Source organism: Mixophyes fleayi, chromosome 3, assembly GCF_038048845.1.
Source record: "Mixophyes fleayi isolate aMixFle1 chromosome 3, aMixFle1.hap1, whole genome shotgun sequence".
Classification (NCBI taxonomy): Eukaryota; Metazoa; Chordata; class Amphibia; order Anura; family Limnodynastidae; genus Mixophyes; species Mixophyes fleayi.
In genome coordinates, this window is record NC_134404.1 from 315,008,992 (window position 1) to 315,027,025 (window position 18,034).

Sequence of the window (18,034 nt, forward strand, 5' to 3'; positions counted from 1 at the left end):
TTTTGTTTGACAGTCTGTGCAGTGTTGACTGGTGACTGGATGGTCTCTCTGCCACCCAATCAGAGGAAAGTGGGGTTTCTCTAATGTCAGTAAATCAGTAACATTGTCCCCTCCATCTAGTACTGCTTGGTTACACCAGCTACTTGTCAATTGCAAGTGTAAAAAGCCCCTTCTGTTCCCTGGCAACAATACATACGGACTGGTAGATTTAATCTTTATATTACCTGCCCAAAGTGATTTCCATGATTTCTGCTCTGGAGCCTAGCCTCAGTTTGGATTCTTCTAATGCTACTAAAGGGGCTCTGCAATACTGCTCTCCAATCCCCACGTGGGCTTTCTCTGAAGCCTTTCTCATGCAGTGTTTGAGACTGGACCTCCAACAGTGGATACAACCGAGGACCGCCACACTCTTGGGAACCAGAGCGGTCTACATAGCTCTCTCAGCTTCCCTGTCATCACTAGCCAATCAGGGCAAGTACCTTCTTTTTATTTTGCTGAAGCTGTGGGGATAAAGGGGATTCGGACCTGTCTCAAGGACAATTTTAAAACTTCCTTAAACTGGAGGTGAAACCAGTATGGGTTTACCAGGATTTAGTCAATCCTTTGTCAAACCTTAAGATTTTGGACTTGCCTCCTGTATCAGATATGAGAATAATGGGAGCAGGAGTGAGCGGATATATTGCTCAGGTTGCTATCTGCTTACCAATAGGGTATTTTGCTGTGGGACCCTGATTTCACTATATACCCCAATCATGCAGTTCCTGTAAGTGACAAACGGGGCTACTGTTTAAAAAGGTGGAGTTAACATTTAACACCAGTCTCTGCCTTGACATTGACTTAGTGGAATTATCCTTATTCAAATGTCACTTTGTCATGTAACTCAGGATTCTGTACAATCTGTGATTACCAGATGCAGCTGGGCAGAGGAAAAATGTTTGCACAGTCTGGAGAGAACTGGTTGTTCTTGTGTATGTTAATAATGTGCTATCAAGCCCCTGCTTTTATACTTTGTCTGACATGCCCTGGCAAAGCGGTGGACTTGTGTAAATACACTGTTGCCGGAACCAGCCTGTTACTGACAGCCTCTGTTTTTAGCGCTGTGTCTGGGAACCATTAGATACTGTTCCAGGTACAAGGATGAGGTGTATAATAAATTAATGCGCTCAAATTGCCTAGAACAAACCTATAATATAAGTGGAAACTATTTATAGAAATAGATGTTTAGCATGAAATTGTGCAGATTGGTAAAAACAGTGAATTTAATTAGTATAATCAAACAGTCCAGAGAAATAGGAGGAATGAATAGTTCCAACGATGATGAAATTGGTACATGAACACATGCATGGAATAAAATAACAATAACAATAGGATTAAAATAAATGAACTAAGAGAATAAAAATACAAAAAAAATTAAAATAAAAGTAGAAAATCCGTAAAGTGCAAAGATACAGTCCAAATAGAAGCACTCTTGAAAGTCCTGGTGGAAAAATAACTAAAGAAATGACCTGATAACGCAAAAAGCAATAATCCAAATGGGGATACAAAAACTGTCCAGATACCTGATGAGGTGGCAGTACAAGCAAATATGAGCAAATGAAGTGCTATTTTCAGTCATAATGATTACCACAGGGTTTCTAATGGAATTAATCTCTGCACATTCTACGCCGTAAAATCAACAGGCTACTCGCGCCTAATTAAACCGCCCCCCTAGTCTCTGGTTACGTAAATAAGGCCTCCTCACCCATTACCACTTGCATTTGTGTTATGGACAAACAATGGTTGGTGTTTTTCAATACGTTCCAAATGTCACCGGACGTCCACGGGAAATCCATGGTCTACGTAATCCACTAGGAGTTAACTTGAGCGGTTTAACCAGTGTTGTTGTATTTTTCACATTCCAATGAATTGGCCAATTCATTTTATTGAGGTTGTGTGCTACATGTACTGTCATGGCCAAAAGTTTTGAGAATGACACAAATATTATTTTTCACAAAGTCTACTGCCTCCGTTTTTATGATGGCAACTTGCATATACTCCAGAATGTAATGAAGTGATCAGATGAATTGCAATTACCAATACCATGACAATGAACGTTATCCCATAAACAGCATTTCCACTGCATTTCAGCCTTGCCACAAAAGGACCAACTGACATCAGGTCAGTGATTCTCTTGTTAACACAGGTGAGTGTTGACAAAGACAAGGCTGGAGATCACTCTGTCATGATGATTGAGTTAGAATAACAGACTGGAAGCTTTAAAAGGAGGGTGATGTTTGAAATCATTGTTTTTCCTCTGTTAGCCATGGTTACCTGCAAGGAAATACATGCAGTCATAATTGCTTTGCACAAAAAGGGCTTCACAGGCAAGGATATTGCTGCTAGTAAGATTGCACCTAAATCAGCCATTTATCGTCTCATCAAAAAATTCAAGAAGAGAGGTTCAATAGTTGTGATGAAGGCTTCAGGGCGCCCAAGAACGTCCAGCAAGCGTCGCCATCTAAAGTTGATTCAGCTGTGTGATCGGACACCACCAGTGCAGAGCTTGCTCAGGAATGGCAGCAGGCAGTAGGGTGAGTGCATCTGTACGCACAGTGAGGCTTAGACTTTTGGAGGACGGCCTAGTATCAAAAAGGCCAGCAAAGAAGCCACTTCTCTCCAGGAAAAACATCAGGGATCAGGGACAGACTGATATTCTGCAAAAGGTACAGGGATTGGACTGCTGTGGACTGGGGTAAAGTCATTTTCTCTGATGAATCCACTTTCAGATTGGTTGGGGCATCTGGAAAAAATGCTTGTCTGGAGAAAGAGAGGTGAGAGCTACCATCAGTCCTGCAGTAAAGCAACCTGAGACCATTCATGTGTGGGGTTGCTTCTCGGCCAATAGAGTGGGCTCAATGAAAAATTTGCCTAAGAACACAGCCATGAATAAAGAATGGTACCAAAACATCCTCCAAGAGCAACTTCTCCCAACCATCCAAGAACAGTTTGATGAACAATGCTTTTTCCAGCATGATGGAGCACCTTGCCATAAGGCAAAAGGGATAACGAAGTGTCTCTGGGATCAAAACATCAACATTTTGGGTCCATGGCCAGGAAACTTCCCAGACCATAATCCCATTGACAACTTGTGGTCAATCCTCAAGAGGCGGGTGGACAAACAAAAACCCACAAATTCAGATAAACTCCAAGCATTGATTAGGCAAGAATGGGCGGTCATCAGTCAATATGTGGCCCAGAAGTTGATTGACAGTATGCCAGGGCGAATTGCAGAGGTCTTAATGTAATTGTCAATAAAAGCCTTTGACACTTATAAAATGCTTGTAATTTTACTTCACTATAACATAGCAACATCTGATAAAAAGATCTAAAAACAGTGAAGCAGCAAACAGTGTGAAAACCAATATTTGTGTCATTCTCAAAACGTTTGGCCGTGACTGTACACACTGTTGAATTGAATTAAATCACAGAAACCGTTTGTTACTGACTGGGTGACTATTAACATTTCTGGGCAATTCTTCTGTTCTTCAGCAGGGCTCTGAGAACAGATGGGATATCTCTTAGGATTTTTTATTTTATTTTTATTTCCCATGGATTAATAGATTTTCCTGTGGATTGCAATTAAGGAGTTATTTCATTTTTGGATTACAAAATAATATATTTAAAACAGTTGGTGCACAATGGCATGAGGTTTTTATTTCGGTGAATGTTTAACTTCTTATCTTCTTTTAGTATAATGTAACAGATTTGTTTAATTTATAGAGCTTTTACCATTCATTTCAATGGGATATCTGCATATATCGAACACACTGGAAGCTCCAGTGACATGATTGGCTATTGAAATTAATGGGAAAAGCTTGTAGCCACTTTCCTTCTGAACATGAATGCGTCCAACAAATATAAACTCTAGGTATATTGCATGTGAACCAACATATTATATGGATAGTATTTATATACATCTTTACATGTGGTTTGCACTTGTTTGTTTTTTTAATTTAACACAACAGTGGATAAAAGACCTAAATATATCAGAAATTGCCAGTTCACAATACACATGACTATACCTGTTCGGGTTAGTGATGTTACAGTTTTATGATAACTACGTAATGAAACGTGTGAAAGGGACTTTCAGTCATTGTTTTACTGTAACTCTTGGCTGATTTTCCTCAACAGGAAATGATCCATGTTTATATCTTGAAAAGTCTTATGTTCTCTGTGTAAATATAAGCAGACCTGCTTTTTCATACGGGAACATAGGTGAACATATAGTGATATATTGCAGTAGTAATAAGGTATATATTGTAGTATATCAAGTGATTGTATGTCTCTCTTCACCTTGCAGTATTGAAGTGGATCATGGCAAGTGCTGGAAGGTCGTTTTGTACAGCGGTTCTGGAGCAGTTACAACTTCTGCCGCTGCTGTTCAAGGTCAGTTTATCAGCATACCTGTTCCTGTGCTGGGCTCCTCTAACAAGCTGTAAAACCGTAATGTGGCAGTTTGTGCATCCTGTCAGCTGCTACACCGGCTTTTCATAACAATCATACCGGACCTTACTTGTTGCAGCCCAGAGTCTTCCGTTTCTTGCGTGATGGATTTCCCCCCCACTCTTCCTTGCAGAGCTCTTCTGTTTTAGGTCTTCTTGCTTGTACTGCACGTTTGAGACCTTGCCACAGATTTTCAATAATAGTCAGGTCTGGGGAACACAAAGGCCATTCTAAATCCTTAATGATTTGTTAATATTTAATGGAGTCCATTCTTCCATCCTTACAATGGTTCCAGTGCCACACAACCACAATGCCTAATAGATCCATCCACATACTTAATGGCTGGCATGGTTTTCTTTTCTCCACTTGTTTTATCTGTTTTTGTCCAAATATATCTCTTCCGATTGTGGCCAAATACATTGTTTCATCGCTCCACAGCACTTTGCTCCAATAAAGTTCTGGCTTTTCAAAGTATTGTTTTGCATACATCAGATGTTGTGGTGTAATGAGGGCATAGGAAAGGTTTCTATGCTGGACACTTTGTATAAACATAGTTGTACTGTGGACCACTATTACATTTGCACTGTTATGTGTGTTCTACTTTTTATATCTGCAAACCACTTAATGAGCAGTTCTATCTAGATATATTTTTCTGCGTCTTCCAGATGTTATTAGGGTTTCAACAGTTCCCTTATGCTTCCAGTTCTTAGTAATGTTTCTGGTGGTGGAAATGCAAAGCTGGAAGCATTTGGATATCTTTTAATAGTCTTTCCCTTTGTTAGAGTCACTTATCTTTATTTTCTCAAGTACTCATGCAGTTGCTTAGAGGAGCGCATGGTTATTGCAAGTAGGCACAACATCCTAAGAAGAGGTTATAAGGGTCAGGTGTTTATTTATCTCCGTAATTGACTGCACAATTCTTAATGTAATGCCTGTGTATATATAATAAAAAGAATGCATTTGTTACTCACGTGCAATAGGACCCCAGAGTTTCTAGGGAAAGTTCCTCTCTCATGTGCTAGTGTAGGTCGTCTCTGATAAATCTCTGCATCTCACGTCTCTCTGCTCAGTTGTCTGGTCAGTGAAACTAAAGAGCTGCATGGGGCACGCAGTGATCAGTGTCATTTGATGATTTATTTTTTGTTGTCCTCCAGTTGTATGATAACACGATTCTCTTGTATCTGCACCACCAGATTGCACCTGTTGAAAATGACACCAATTATGATGAGCTGAAAAGAGATGCAAAAATGTGTTTATCCCTGATGTCTCAAGGGCTACTGTATCCTGAGCAGGTGCCCCTGGCTCTCGATGTATTGAAGCAAGTGAGTAGTGACTTGTCAGAGCTTTCTCTAAAATGCTTTTGTCATTACAGCAGTTCGTCAGTTTTCTTGTCGACAAATTAAGTTGTGTAAAACGCTATCATTTGCATTATCCTATATCCTCATGGACTGTTTGTATTGTTGTTTTAATCTTTAGATAGCGAGGAGCAGTTCCTGGCATGCACGATACACCGTTTTGACCTACACCCAGACAATGGTCTTCTACAATCTGTTTATATTCCTTCACAATGAGGAAGCTGTACAGGGCATTCGGTGGTTGGTCCAGCACCTAATGGCTGATGAACAACTGGAGGTAATAAATAAACATTGCAAATAAATTCTACTTTAGAGCTATGGGTCACCTGAAAAACAATTATGTTGCCATTTTGTGGCCTGCACCAATGTTGATTAGAATAGAGACTATAAATTCCTTATGAACCAGCGTCAACACTGAGCCATGAAGTAAATGGAACTTGTATATTAGATCCTGCATTTTTTTAGGTACAAAATATGTCAAAAACAAACACATATCTATTAATGCTATCTAAAAATCTCTATATACTTAGGAATGGTATTACTACACCAGCAGAAGTCACCTGATGTCCGCTTTATACTAGCTGGTGCGGCTGTCACCCTTCCGGATTATATAACACACACTGACTACAGTGCAGAAAGATGAGATCTAAATTTTTCCATACATGCACCAGAGGGAATAGGCAGCGTAGCTCCGTAACGCAAAGACTGACCCATTTCTGGCATCTCCGAGAATAATTTGAATGTACAAAAAGTGGAAACCGGTGCGGGGAACAGCGAGAGACAAATGTCAAGTTCCCCAGTGAGTGTGTTCATTTTGCAGCCGAGCCTCCTCTCATTCTGCTGGTACATCCACACTTCATGTCTCATTTATTATCGCGGTCCCAGAGAGGGGCCTGCAAATTGTCAGTAGAATTTCTGACATACTTCTCCTCTTCATGCATTTGACAATTCTTAATCAATTTGATCACATTTTAATAATGTACGATGGACGTGCAAATGAGCTTATTGTTAAGTTGGTCTATTTAATTAGAACAGTACTTGCCGTTACACTTACTGATTTGCGCGACTCTAGAACATTATGTTCAAGGAGATAATTTGCAGTAATGTGGCACATTACATGCAGCGTGTCAGCCTCTGCTTTGTTCACTAAGCAGATGAAGTTCTCTGTTTACATTTTAACGTGTAACAATATGTACTTATTAGAAAGGTGGCCTCTTATTAATGATGATTAATCGGTAATGCACGTAACCCTTTCATTGCCATGCATAAGCAGCTATGCTCAAATCGTCTCATTTGACATTATTCATCTGTCAGATATCAAGTAGAAACTGCATTTTTTTTAATGTATTTTATCAATTTAATTTGACATTCATATATTGGCAAATGTACTGTAGCTGGCAATCAGAACAGCATAGTTGAAATGTAAACAAAATTTTAACATGTTATAATAGCCAAACATTCTACCTAATAAAGCCCACAGTCACTATGGAGGCATGTTCTGTAGTATCCTTGAATACTTGTTACACGTAAACACGCATATACTTACACATTTAGATCCAAGGTGGGCAGCGTATGGGTTGGGACCCCATGTGGGGTACCAGAATCTTTTGGTGGTCCCCTTATTATCAGATATGTAATGAGCAAAATGTGTCCCTTTAACATTACAGGCTGAGGCCCAATCTCTGCCAGCTCACAGTTGGGGCCAAAATAAAGTTCTTTTGTCAAATGAAAATGGCCATGTGCCCCCTCAAATGGTACAATACATGGACATCTGGTGTAGAAGAACAGTTGTTGCCATCTCCAGGCTCCTTCAGCAGCACCTAGAACCACTTTCTTCTGGATAGTGTGTGTAGCTGCAGCTGCACCTCTTTGCTGGTGACTGTGGTTAAATCCTCTTGACTGTTTCATTTGAATCCAGATGGTTGGGTAGATGGCAAATGATTGACTGACTGGTTTCAACCTCTGAAGGCCAGGCGGTTGATGTTTGTGAGAGCTCTTCTTATATGTAGGCCACAGGAATACAACAGATACAGGCGCTTAGAGCAGGATCATTAGGAATACCAATTTTTATTGTTCATCAATTCCTCTTAAAAGAGCCATTACACATACAACACATTTAAAGGTAGTGGATGTTATACAAACTTTAGATGGGGCATACATGCCCTTTTTATATCCGGTTTTCACGTGCACCATTTAACCAGTCCTGGTTGACTCGCTTATTTTCCACATAAATGGGCCATGAATTTCTAACATTGTACTCTGTAACGGTCGGGTATGTTTCCCGTTGTCCATGCGTTGCTAGGGTGAGGGGCGGTGTTGCTCAGACCCTTCTCCACCCTAGCTCCACTAAGTCTGGGAGATTTCTAAATATCCTGACCAAATCGCCTCCCAGGGCCCGGCTCCAGGATTATTTTAAATTCAGGAGGTACTGTTAGAAGCTCCAATGCTGCTACTCTGTGGCTACCGGCAGAGCTATAGTGCGGCTGTAAATTGCCGCAGTTGTGTCCAGTGGCAGCGGCCTCAGACCCCTCCAGTGGACCATCAGGGGTGAGGGACCCTCTGGCACACCAGCACTCTGGTTCCTGCTAATAGAAACCAGAGCCGTGGAATATTGCGCCGGATGCTCCCTGATTTCTATTGTACCAAGTATGTGTTAAGCCTGTCTTTAAACATTTGTACATTAGACAAGGCGCACTGAGCTGTGTGTATATAAATAAACCAGTTTCCCCAGCACATGTGGGGGAAAGAGGATGCGGCCACAGCCCTAAAAAATGTTCCCTCTCCATCCCCTTTCTTATTAGGGTAATCTCACTCCGTAAAAGGAAATCTCGTCTCTTACACTTCTGCTACTCCATGCTAAGCAAGGAACGCCCTCGCTCTGCTCATCTCCTCCCATCAGCCAGTTGAATCATCTCCTACAAATGCCACAGTCTTGCTTTGTAAACCTGTGTTATTTGGTGGAAATTTAGGCACAAAGTGAGACTAATTGCAGTATGAAAAAGGTTTTCGCTCTGTGACTACCGTAGTTTTGCTTTTTGTAAATAAGTTCCTTTGTTAGAATGACGCAATTTTTAATTTTAAATTTCATCTGTGTACAATTATATGGTCTATACATAAGTTTTGTGTGATTTTTCAATTTTAGGTGAGAGAAATGGCTGCCACCACGCTAAGTGGCCTTTTACAGTGCAACTTCCTCACTATGGATGTCTCTATGCAAGCACACTTTGAGCAGCTGTGCAAAACAAGACTGCCTAAAAAACGCAAGAGGGACTTGGCTGTAGCTGTGGATACTATCCCTTCAGCAGGTAAAGTAATGGAAATCTTAACATATATGTTTTTTTCTAGTTTTACGTTTAACAGCTTTAGTGTATTAGTCAGCCCCATCTGCCTACTTAAGGGTGGTGTCACACCGCAAAATGCTAACCATTTTCGAGCTTGTAAAGTACAGTCATGATAAGCAACATTCATCTCCTGTAGCACAATAGTAATTAAGCTCTGAAGTCACTCCGTGCCATGGGGATGAGTGTTCCCCCATCAAGCAGGCTTTCCACCACAGTATGAATTCATTGCTTACAAAGACATCACTACTGTAGCTGAAAAACCTCTTATGACACCAGCCTTGGTGTCCTCTATAGCAAGGCCACAGTCATCAGAGTAATATCATTTGTTTATAAAGCAATTAAAAAAGGAATATATGGCTCAATCATGGAGGTGGCAGGAGAGTACCTTAAGGCCAATAACAACTTGGTCTAAGTCTGATTCTGCAGACATCTGGTAAAGATTCATTGGTAGATTTACCTCCTGGACTTGATGTTGCATTTTGGGAGAGGAGTTCAGCAACAGATGAAATGTCACTGCTTTCTATGAACAATAGGTATTCTCCTTGTGCCATTTCTCTCTGCAGATCTGGTAAAACGCCATGCTGGTGTACTAGGGCTCAGTGCTTGCATTTTATCCAGCCCGTATGATGTACCTACATGGATGCCACAACTGCTGATGGATCTCAGTGCACATCTCAATGATCCGCAACCCATAGAGGTAATGTCCAGCTTCAACCCTAACCTCATTCTGCTAAATGTGGTTTCTGTTTCATATCGAAAATCACTGTAAAACTGTAAAAACTTTAAAAATAATAAGCATGTATTACAAATGTAATGTGGTAAGAAGTGGGATCACCGTTTCACAGAGCCCCACTACAAAGTACGTGGCCTGTATGTAGTTATGCAGAAACTGTGGTCATTTCATTCACTTTGGCTGCTATGAATTAAGTCTGGTATTTAGTGCTCAGTGGTAATATTAAGGCAGTACGGTACAGACTCCTGATAGGTAACAGAGTTCATAGTCCAAATCTCATGTTTGATAGAGTAGCTAGATACAGTGTTCCCATTAAAGACGTATCATTTTTTATTTTATTTTTTGCTGTATGTTAGATATTTCACAGTGTGTGATCATTTGTTGTTTCTCTTTTTGCTTATGTTGCTCTACCTGTGTTTTGTCCTCTCTAATGGGTAAACTTTAGAAACAAGAAAATATATTGGCTCTTTTTGGGTCCGTGAACCTGTAAAGATAAGTGTGTAGTTACATTATCTGTTTACTTAATATATTGTACCAAAACCTGTATATTACTAAGGATACTTCTGTAAATAATACTCAAGTAATCCAGTGTCTACATACAAGTCCCTGTTTGCTTTCAGATGACCGTAAAGAAAACCCTATCTAATTTCCGGAGAACACACCATGACAATTGGCAAGAGCACAAGCAGCAGTTTACTGATGACCAGCTAGTGGTTTTGACCGATCTCTTGGTATCTCCTTGCTACTATGCATAACAAAGGTGAGAATTTTTCTTTACTTTTATTCAGCAAAATGGGAAATCTAGTGCCTAATTTGCTGTAAAGATGTTACTACTTAGCTGAAGTGTTTGGGATTTACCGAGATAGTAATTCCAATGTGGCGATCAAGAGGTTTTGTTGCAGCCACTATCGATTCCACAGCAAAACTGTCGCTGTAGAACGGCTTCAGAGAGCCGGGACGAGAGCGGCTAGTACTGTGATTGTCGTGTTTACTGCCTCTCCTCTTTTGATCATCCGGTAGCTGTTGGCGTTTACGTAACACTAACTGGCTGTCCGAGGACATTGGGTGGCGGAGAGTGAAGCAAAGTAATGCAGGTTCAGTAAATGTCATTACTTGATCACGGTGAAATGACCCTTGCTGGCAGGTTGGATGGTCTCCGTTTGATCAGATGGGTGCTACATTTCATTGTGATGAAATGGTGACAATTACTGTTTTTATGGGTGCTGCACTGAATACTGGTGAAAGTTGGTATACGATGATTGTGTGGTAATAGAGAGCAAGGCATAATGAGATGTGGCCTTAAATGGTTGGTGTTTTAATTCTCAGGGAGATTTAATAAAGACTGCATGCAGTGCAATCTGTGTGCAAAGATCCTTTTTTACCCCACATTGAATGACATATAGTGCTTAAAGCATTATAGGTACACTTGGTAACATTTTTCTAATCACAGTATTTGCAACTAGCATTGTGATTAAAATGATCGGCTATTCAATAATAATCAGAGAAAGTAAGTAACAGTACTGAGGATAGTTTTATTAAACTAGTGTAGTCTCTAAAATTGTTACTGAAATGCGTAGGGTGCTAAGAGCAAGGGTGGATGTTTGCACTTTTCTCTTCCCTAAGCCTAACTCTGTGTACTGTTTTACCATGCAGTGAGCAGTGCTTGTATGTGTCCACAGGAAAATGTTCTTGGGTAATCAATAATCTATTATATTCATAGCAATTTGACCCCTATTTGTTAGATATATTAGGAATGAATGCAAACAAACTCTTTGCGTACCACTGCCTTAGGATTTATGATGATGGCTTTACCATATTTAGGATGCCACGAATTTGGCTGACACCTGTTCCCACAGCGTTCATAGCAGCAGCTGTTGGCCACTTAAGTTAATTAAAGTTAATTATAAATAAGGTATTCTTGATTATGCCCAAAAAGTATCTCTGTAAATGTTAGGAGTTGCAGAATAAAATGAGCTTTTTTTTTGTGGTTTGAATAAATTATGTCAAAGCAGCTAAGAGAAGAATCCTAAGGTGCAGATCCTTAACAGATCAGCAACATGCAGCAGCAGATATTTATATAGCGCCACTAATTCCACAGCGCTGTTCATTGAAGCTTACAGTCTAAATTCTGTAACACACACACACAGAGAGAGACTGGGGTCAATTTGATAGCAGCCAATTAACCTTCTAGTATGTTTTTGGAGTGTGGGAGGAAACCGAAGAACCTGGAGGCAGAAGTGCTAACCAGTAAGCCACCATGCTCAGTCCATACAGCAATCTCCCACTTGCACTAATACACACAGAGGAATAAGCTTTAGAATAACGTACACCATTGTTTTTGTTTTTTTAAATGATATTTATATGTTCTTAATCTTTTTTTCCCTAGAGCACCATACAAAGGAAAAGTCTGTGTAACATGAAGGATGACCCAGATCTATCTCAAGTAAAAGTTTTTTAATTTCGGACACCCGCCTGCCCAAGTGGATGGCATTTTATTCTTTTTTTCTTTAGGTCACAGTAGAAGAGTGGCACCTGTGCAATTTTAATTGATGAGTGACATATTTATGCTTGTAAAAGGTTGACGTGCATCAAATGATTTCGTTAATAGAACTGTGACAGTAAGACTTAGAAATGGCTAGGCTGTATACATATTTTTGCCACTTAACACAGAGGCACAATAGGATTTTGATTTTTAACTTTTTTTTTTTTTTTTTGGCAAATGTTACATAACTGTATAAACTGTAGAAACATGACAGTAGTAAAACATTGTACAGATAACAACCTTTAACATGAAATGGCAACATTGGTTTGTAAAGACTTGCATTGCTGACATTTAAGCTAAAATAAGGCTTTGTATCAGGTGAAATGCCATATTTTTTGTGTTTTTAAATTATTTTCACTAATATTTTTATTTTTTTCCGCTTAGTAAAAAGAACTTACTTTGTTTTCATTTCATGTGCGTGTACAGATATGGGATCTCTTATCCGGAAACTCGTTGTCCAGAAAGTTCCGAAAAACATATTAAAAGTAAATGATTGCTGCCGCTCGGTGGTAATGTCACACACACACAGACCTCACTGTCTGTTGCAATCTAATGAGGATGGTGATCTCAAGGGCAAGCAAGCATTGCAGATAGTAGATCCCATAGCTGTACCATAACATCTGCAATTTTGCAGTAGTCCTTTTATTTTCTGTGCTATACTCCTGTTGCTGATATATTTTACAAGGTGACAATTTGTAAGCAGGGTACTTTGTACATGGAAATAATTCTCATTTTTGGTGAACTCCTTATTCCTCATCTTTTAAGAGATGTGTACTGTGTTCCTTGAGGAAATACTATTTTAATTGCCTACATGCTGAGCAAGTGACCCAGTGATGTTAAAGCACAGCAGAGTACTAGTGCAGTATTTACCAGATGTCAGCACACAGGTGTAACCAATGTATAGCGTAGTGCCAAAACTGTTCTTTCAATTGTACACTTAGTTTATTTTAAAACCCAATAAACTGGTTGTTTGTAACACGTTTCTCCTTTCTTATTTTCTCCTACGTGCCTAACATTACAAGTTGTATTTTTAGATGAAACATAACAAAGCCTTACCTTGTCCTTTGGAGTAAAGGGAAGCCTAATGTGGGATTAGCACATGCCTCTTGTGCAAATAAAGGGACTTAAATTTGTTATAAAAAAGACATTTTTCATGCCATCATAGATAAATGCACACACTTTGACTGATCATGACCTAATATAAAACACAGCTTAAACACATCTTAAAATCGTATCACTCATCCGTTTCTGTTTTTCAGCATAAAGATGTACACGGCCTCCCTATTTAGTGATGGGGATGGGGCCATGGACTGATGTATGACAAGTTTTAAATCGCTATTATCGGGAGCTATGTAATATTTAAAGAGGATTTTATAGATACTAAACACAGTTTTGGAAGAAATGGAGACATTTATAATTATCTAGTAATCCAACACTAAAGAGGGACAATATGGAATAAGAGGAAAATAGAGATTGGATTTACATAGGAGGTACAGTATGTATGCATATAGGTATGTACATTATCATACACCGATCAGCCACAATGCCACCTGTCAAGGGGTGGGATATATTAAGTGAACAGCCAGTTATTGAAGTTGAAGTGTTGGAAGAAGGAAAAATGGGCAAGCGTAAGGATCTGAGCATCTTTGACAAGTGCCAAATTGTGATGGCTAAAGCATCTCCAAAACAGCCGGTCTTGTGGGGGTACCTGCCAAAAGTGGTTCAAGGAAGGACAACCAGTGAACCAGCGATGGGGTCATGGGCACCCAAGGCTCATTGATGTGCATGGACAGTGAAGGCTAGCCTGTCTGGTCCAATCCCACAGAAGTAGCACAAATTGCTGAAAAAGTTAATGGTGGCTATGATAAAGGTGTCAGAACACAATGCATCGCAGTGCCCATGCTGACCCTTGTCCACCCCTGAAAGCGCCTACAATGGGCATGAGACCTGGACCATGGAGCAATGGAAGAAGGTGGCCTGGTCTGATGAAACGTGTTTCTTTTATATCATGTGGACGGCTGGTTGTGTGTGCGTCATTTACCTGGGGTAAGAGATGGCACCAGTATGCACTATGGGAAGCAGGCAATCCTTTTCTTCAGCTTATTGTTATGCTTTGCTTTACCTAAGTAAAGGCCGTTCATAGACTTATCAATTCTGTCACCTTGTGTAACAGCTTTCTGGATGACTCAGACCCTGAAAACCTGGTTTGACTCAAAGACGAAGTGAAGTTGATGGGAATGATGTTCTCCACTTCTGAAGCAGTTCAGTACGCCAGGTTCTACTTCCTGATGTTTCAGCTAGACATATGGAGAAAGTGGTCAAAATCCAGCCTTCAGTTGGATAATCCACTCAGTGTCCCTGGAGATGAACTTGTCTCTCAGGTGGTTGAGAGCAAACAACTTGATCAGGGGCCACCGCTTTTTCATCCTCAACACGATAGATGCCATTCTTAAGGGATGAGGGGAGGTGACGTTCTGTAGTTCAGATCAGTGATGAACGCTGACAGGGGCCCAGTCAGTACTGCAGGACTGTTCAGTTTTACAACGTCACAGTTGTGTCATACATAAATCATCAGGGAGATGCCAAGAGCTCCCTTGCGATAAACGGAATCTTTGTGAATCTCAGCGATATTGTCTGTGCACATTCCAGATGTGGAAAATTGGAAAGCGGACTTCCTGAGCATGCACTCCATATTACCTGGAGAGTGATCTGATCATCCGAAGGTGTTTGATCTGCTGGTACAGACATGGGGTCAGCTGGAGGTGGACATGACGGCCTTCCGGCGCAACAAGTTGTCCACATTCTGTCCGGACCAGGAAATCGCTGAAGACTGTCCCTCGCCAATTCGGGTTTATATTCTTAAGAAGATCAAGAGGGAGGGAGTTTCAGTGATCTTTGTGGCTTCAGACTGAATGGAAGGATGACTCCAGAAGTATGGCAGCAGGTCCAGCTTGATTCTCTTTGTTTGCACTGTGTGTTAGAGTAAACACAAGAATACTAACCAATCTTTCGGGGCTTTGCAAGTTATGAACTGAGGAGCAATTGAGTTGGGAGAGAGGAGGAGTTTCTGTCCCAGAAGCTGTAACTATTGAGTACCTGGCTCCTGTGCTTTGACCTCAGCCGCACCGTAGCAGTGCCCCCCAGATGGATTTGGATAAATTGATTTTTAACAGGGAGTCCAAAAATCCTCTTATTGTCAGCACAGTGTTTTTTATAAACATGGTCTGACCAGGTGTAGGAAAGACTTTTAACGTTTTATTGATGTCCCGTACTTGACACTGCCTCCAATTTCATCAAACCTTTCCCCTTTGCACTTCAGACATTGTTCACACGGCCTGCTTTCAAAAATGACCAGCACATAGAAAGATAATTTAGTTTCACAGTTCAGCTTCATCACTTAGTGTTTATCAAGCAGTTTCTTTTGTTCGCACATCTTATTTGTCATGAAAGCAATTGCGTTGTGGAAGATTGATGTGGATTTAGAATCTGTTACATCTTGGCATTAGGTGAATTTTGTCAATATCAGGAAAGCCACATCTCACATGCGTGTTTAGTCTGTGAGCACTCATTAAACCGAGTACCCCTATTCATTAGCAGGTTAGAAGTTTGTGTTTGTTTTCTGTTTTAAAGTTCCAAGGAAATCTCGGTTAAAGCAAAATCATTAATCAAAGATATAAGTATATCCTAATAAATAACTTGTTTTCTTTTATCCCAGAATTTCTTACAACTGCTTTTTAAGTTTTAAATAATTGTTGTTAAAATAAAGTATAATGTTATTATAGTGTAGCATTTATTTGTGCATATATTTTTGTAACACATATATGAACAGTTTATACATTTGGAACGTTGTAAATCCTAATTTACCTTTTTTTTATATTTTTATTTTCTCATGATAAAATTAAGAAACAATTTGGGTCAAATTACTGAATATTTGAAGGTCCTTTAGATTTTGGTGTTTTTTTAATGTCTTTAAAATTTAAATTTTTGGAATAACATACAAAGTTTATTGTTTTCTTGACTGCTCACTGCAACTTTAGTAAAGTAAAGCTTTACACCATGTTTGTACATGGAGTCAGCTCTATTACCGCATGGTTATTTCTGCAACATTCTGTAAGCATCCCTGGGTATAATATTCAGCACCTTTGACATACAGTAAGGTCAAACAGTTTATTTACTTGCTGTTTTGAGACATTTGATGAGCTGTAAATATACAGTGTCAAGAGCAATCTGGTGTGTTATGGAATATCCTTAGATGTTTCATAACATCTTTTATACCTTTTAGGTAATCCTGTTTCATTAGTATTGAGAAATAAGGCATATATTTATAACCTATATATGGCTACCTCATAAAAGAAAACTATTGATGGATCCGCAGGGAGAGAAATATAATTTCATTCGCTGATATATGCAATATTCCTACTACAGTTGTTAATAATGTTGAAACAAAATAATAATTTAATGGTCAAAAGAAATGGAGTGTCCTGTAAAAGGGGCAAATTATTTATGATCTTTTAAAATATAACCAATACCCGTGGTTTTATTAATAGAGATTAGGCAGCAATGCTCTCTAGCTGAAAACACTCGTGGGATCTTGACATTTCATCCACTTCATATATACCAAAGGGCAGTAATAATGAAAGTGAATGATGCTAAAAAGAAACAATAACATCCAATGTGACCGTGTGAAATGGTTTTCTCACATTTTTCATAACCTGTTTCTTCTTATTAAAATAGTTCCTTAGGACAATGCTGTATGCATATATAACATCCACCTGATACTCTTATTGGAAACCTCATAGTTTTGTATACATATAGATTATGGATCTTTACACCGTTAATGAGCTCTGTGGCCTATTAAGATATCTTTTAATGATATTATTACACGCTTGACATCCCCTGACCTGATCTCTACCTGCTGACAGACATGCACATGCCACTTTTGCAATCGGGCACCAGTTAAACAGGGTAGATAATAGAATAATTTGGCATTAAAAGTCATAGGCCGTGTGACTCAAAAGGAAGATCTTTACATGGTTATAAGGGCGAGTCCAAAATTATGCGCACTCTGGCTATGGAATTTTTTTTAATCAACTTTCGGAAAAGACAAATACATTATTTTTCAATATAATTTCCCTGCTCTTCAATACACTTTGTCCATCTGTCAACAAGCTCTCGTATTCCCTCATTAAAAAATGTGTTAGGCTGAGCTGCGAGCCACGAATGCACCGCTGTCTTTACCTCTTCATCAGATGTGAATCTTCGCCCTCTTTCAGGGGACCAAACAGGTGATGGTCCAATGAGGGCAAGATCAAGACTATAGGGAGGATGTTTTAACACCTCAAAACAAAGTTTTTGGACGTGGACGGGCATCCAGCTCCTTTTTCATGGCTGACGCCTGTGCGACCTTCTTTAAACGTCTCTTTCCATTCATACACACTTCTTCACAACAAAACACTTTCTCCATACTGTACACAAAGTCTTTGATAAATATCGTCATCAGACACGCCCTCAGACCACAAAAAAACGAATCCCTGCACACTGCACTTCTTTCATGCAAATCACATTGTAACAAGATAATCAA

General features: G+C 39.6%; 1 protein-coding gene across 1 annotated transcript in view; it reads left to right on the top strand.

Moving 5' to 3' along the window:
- PSME4 (proteasome activator subunit 4) overlaps positions 1–13,429 on the top strand; it is a 99,544-nt gene extending 86,115 nt beyond the window's left edge. Inside the window, exons 41-47 of the mRNA XM_075204051.1 lie at positions 4,340–4,425; positions 5,676–5,804; positions 5,959–6,114; positions 8,980–9,142; positions 9,742–9,875; positions 10,532–10,671; positions 12,298–13,429. Coding sequence (XP_075060152.1) covers positions 4,340–4,425; positions 5,676–5,804; positions 5,959–6,114; positions 8,980–9,142; positions 9,742–9,875; positions 10,532–10,666 — 803 coding nt within the window. The 3' untranslated portion in view covers positions 10,667–10,671; positions 12,298–13,429. The remainder of the gene's footprint in view (positions 1–4,339; positions 4,426–5,675; positions 5,805–5,958; positions 6,115–8,979; positions 9,143–9,741; positions 9,876–10,531; positions 10,672–12,297) is intronic.
- The last annotated feature ends 4,605 nt before the right edge of the window (positions 13,430–18,034 follow it).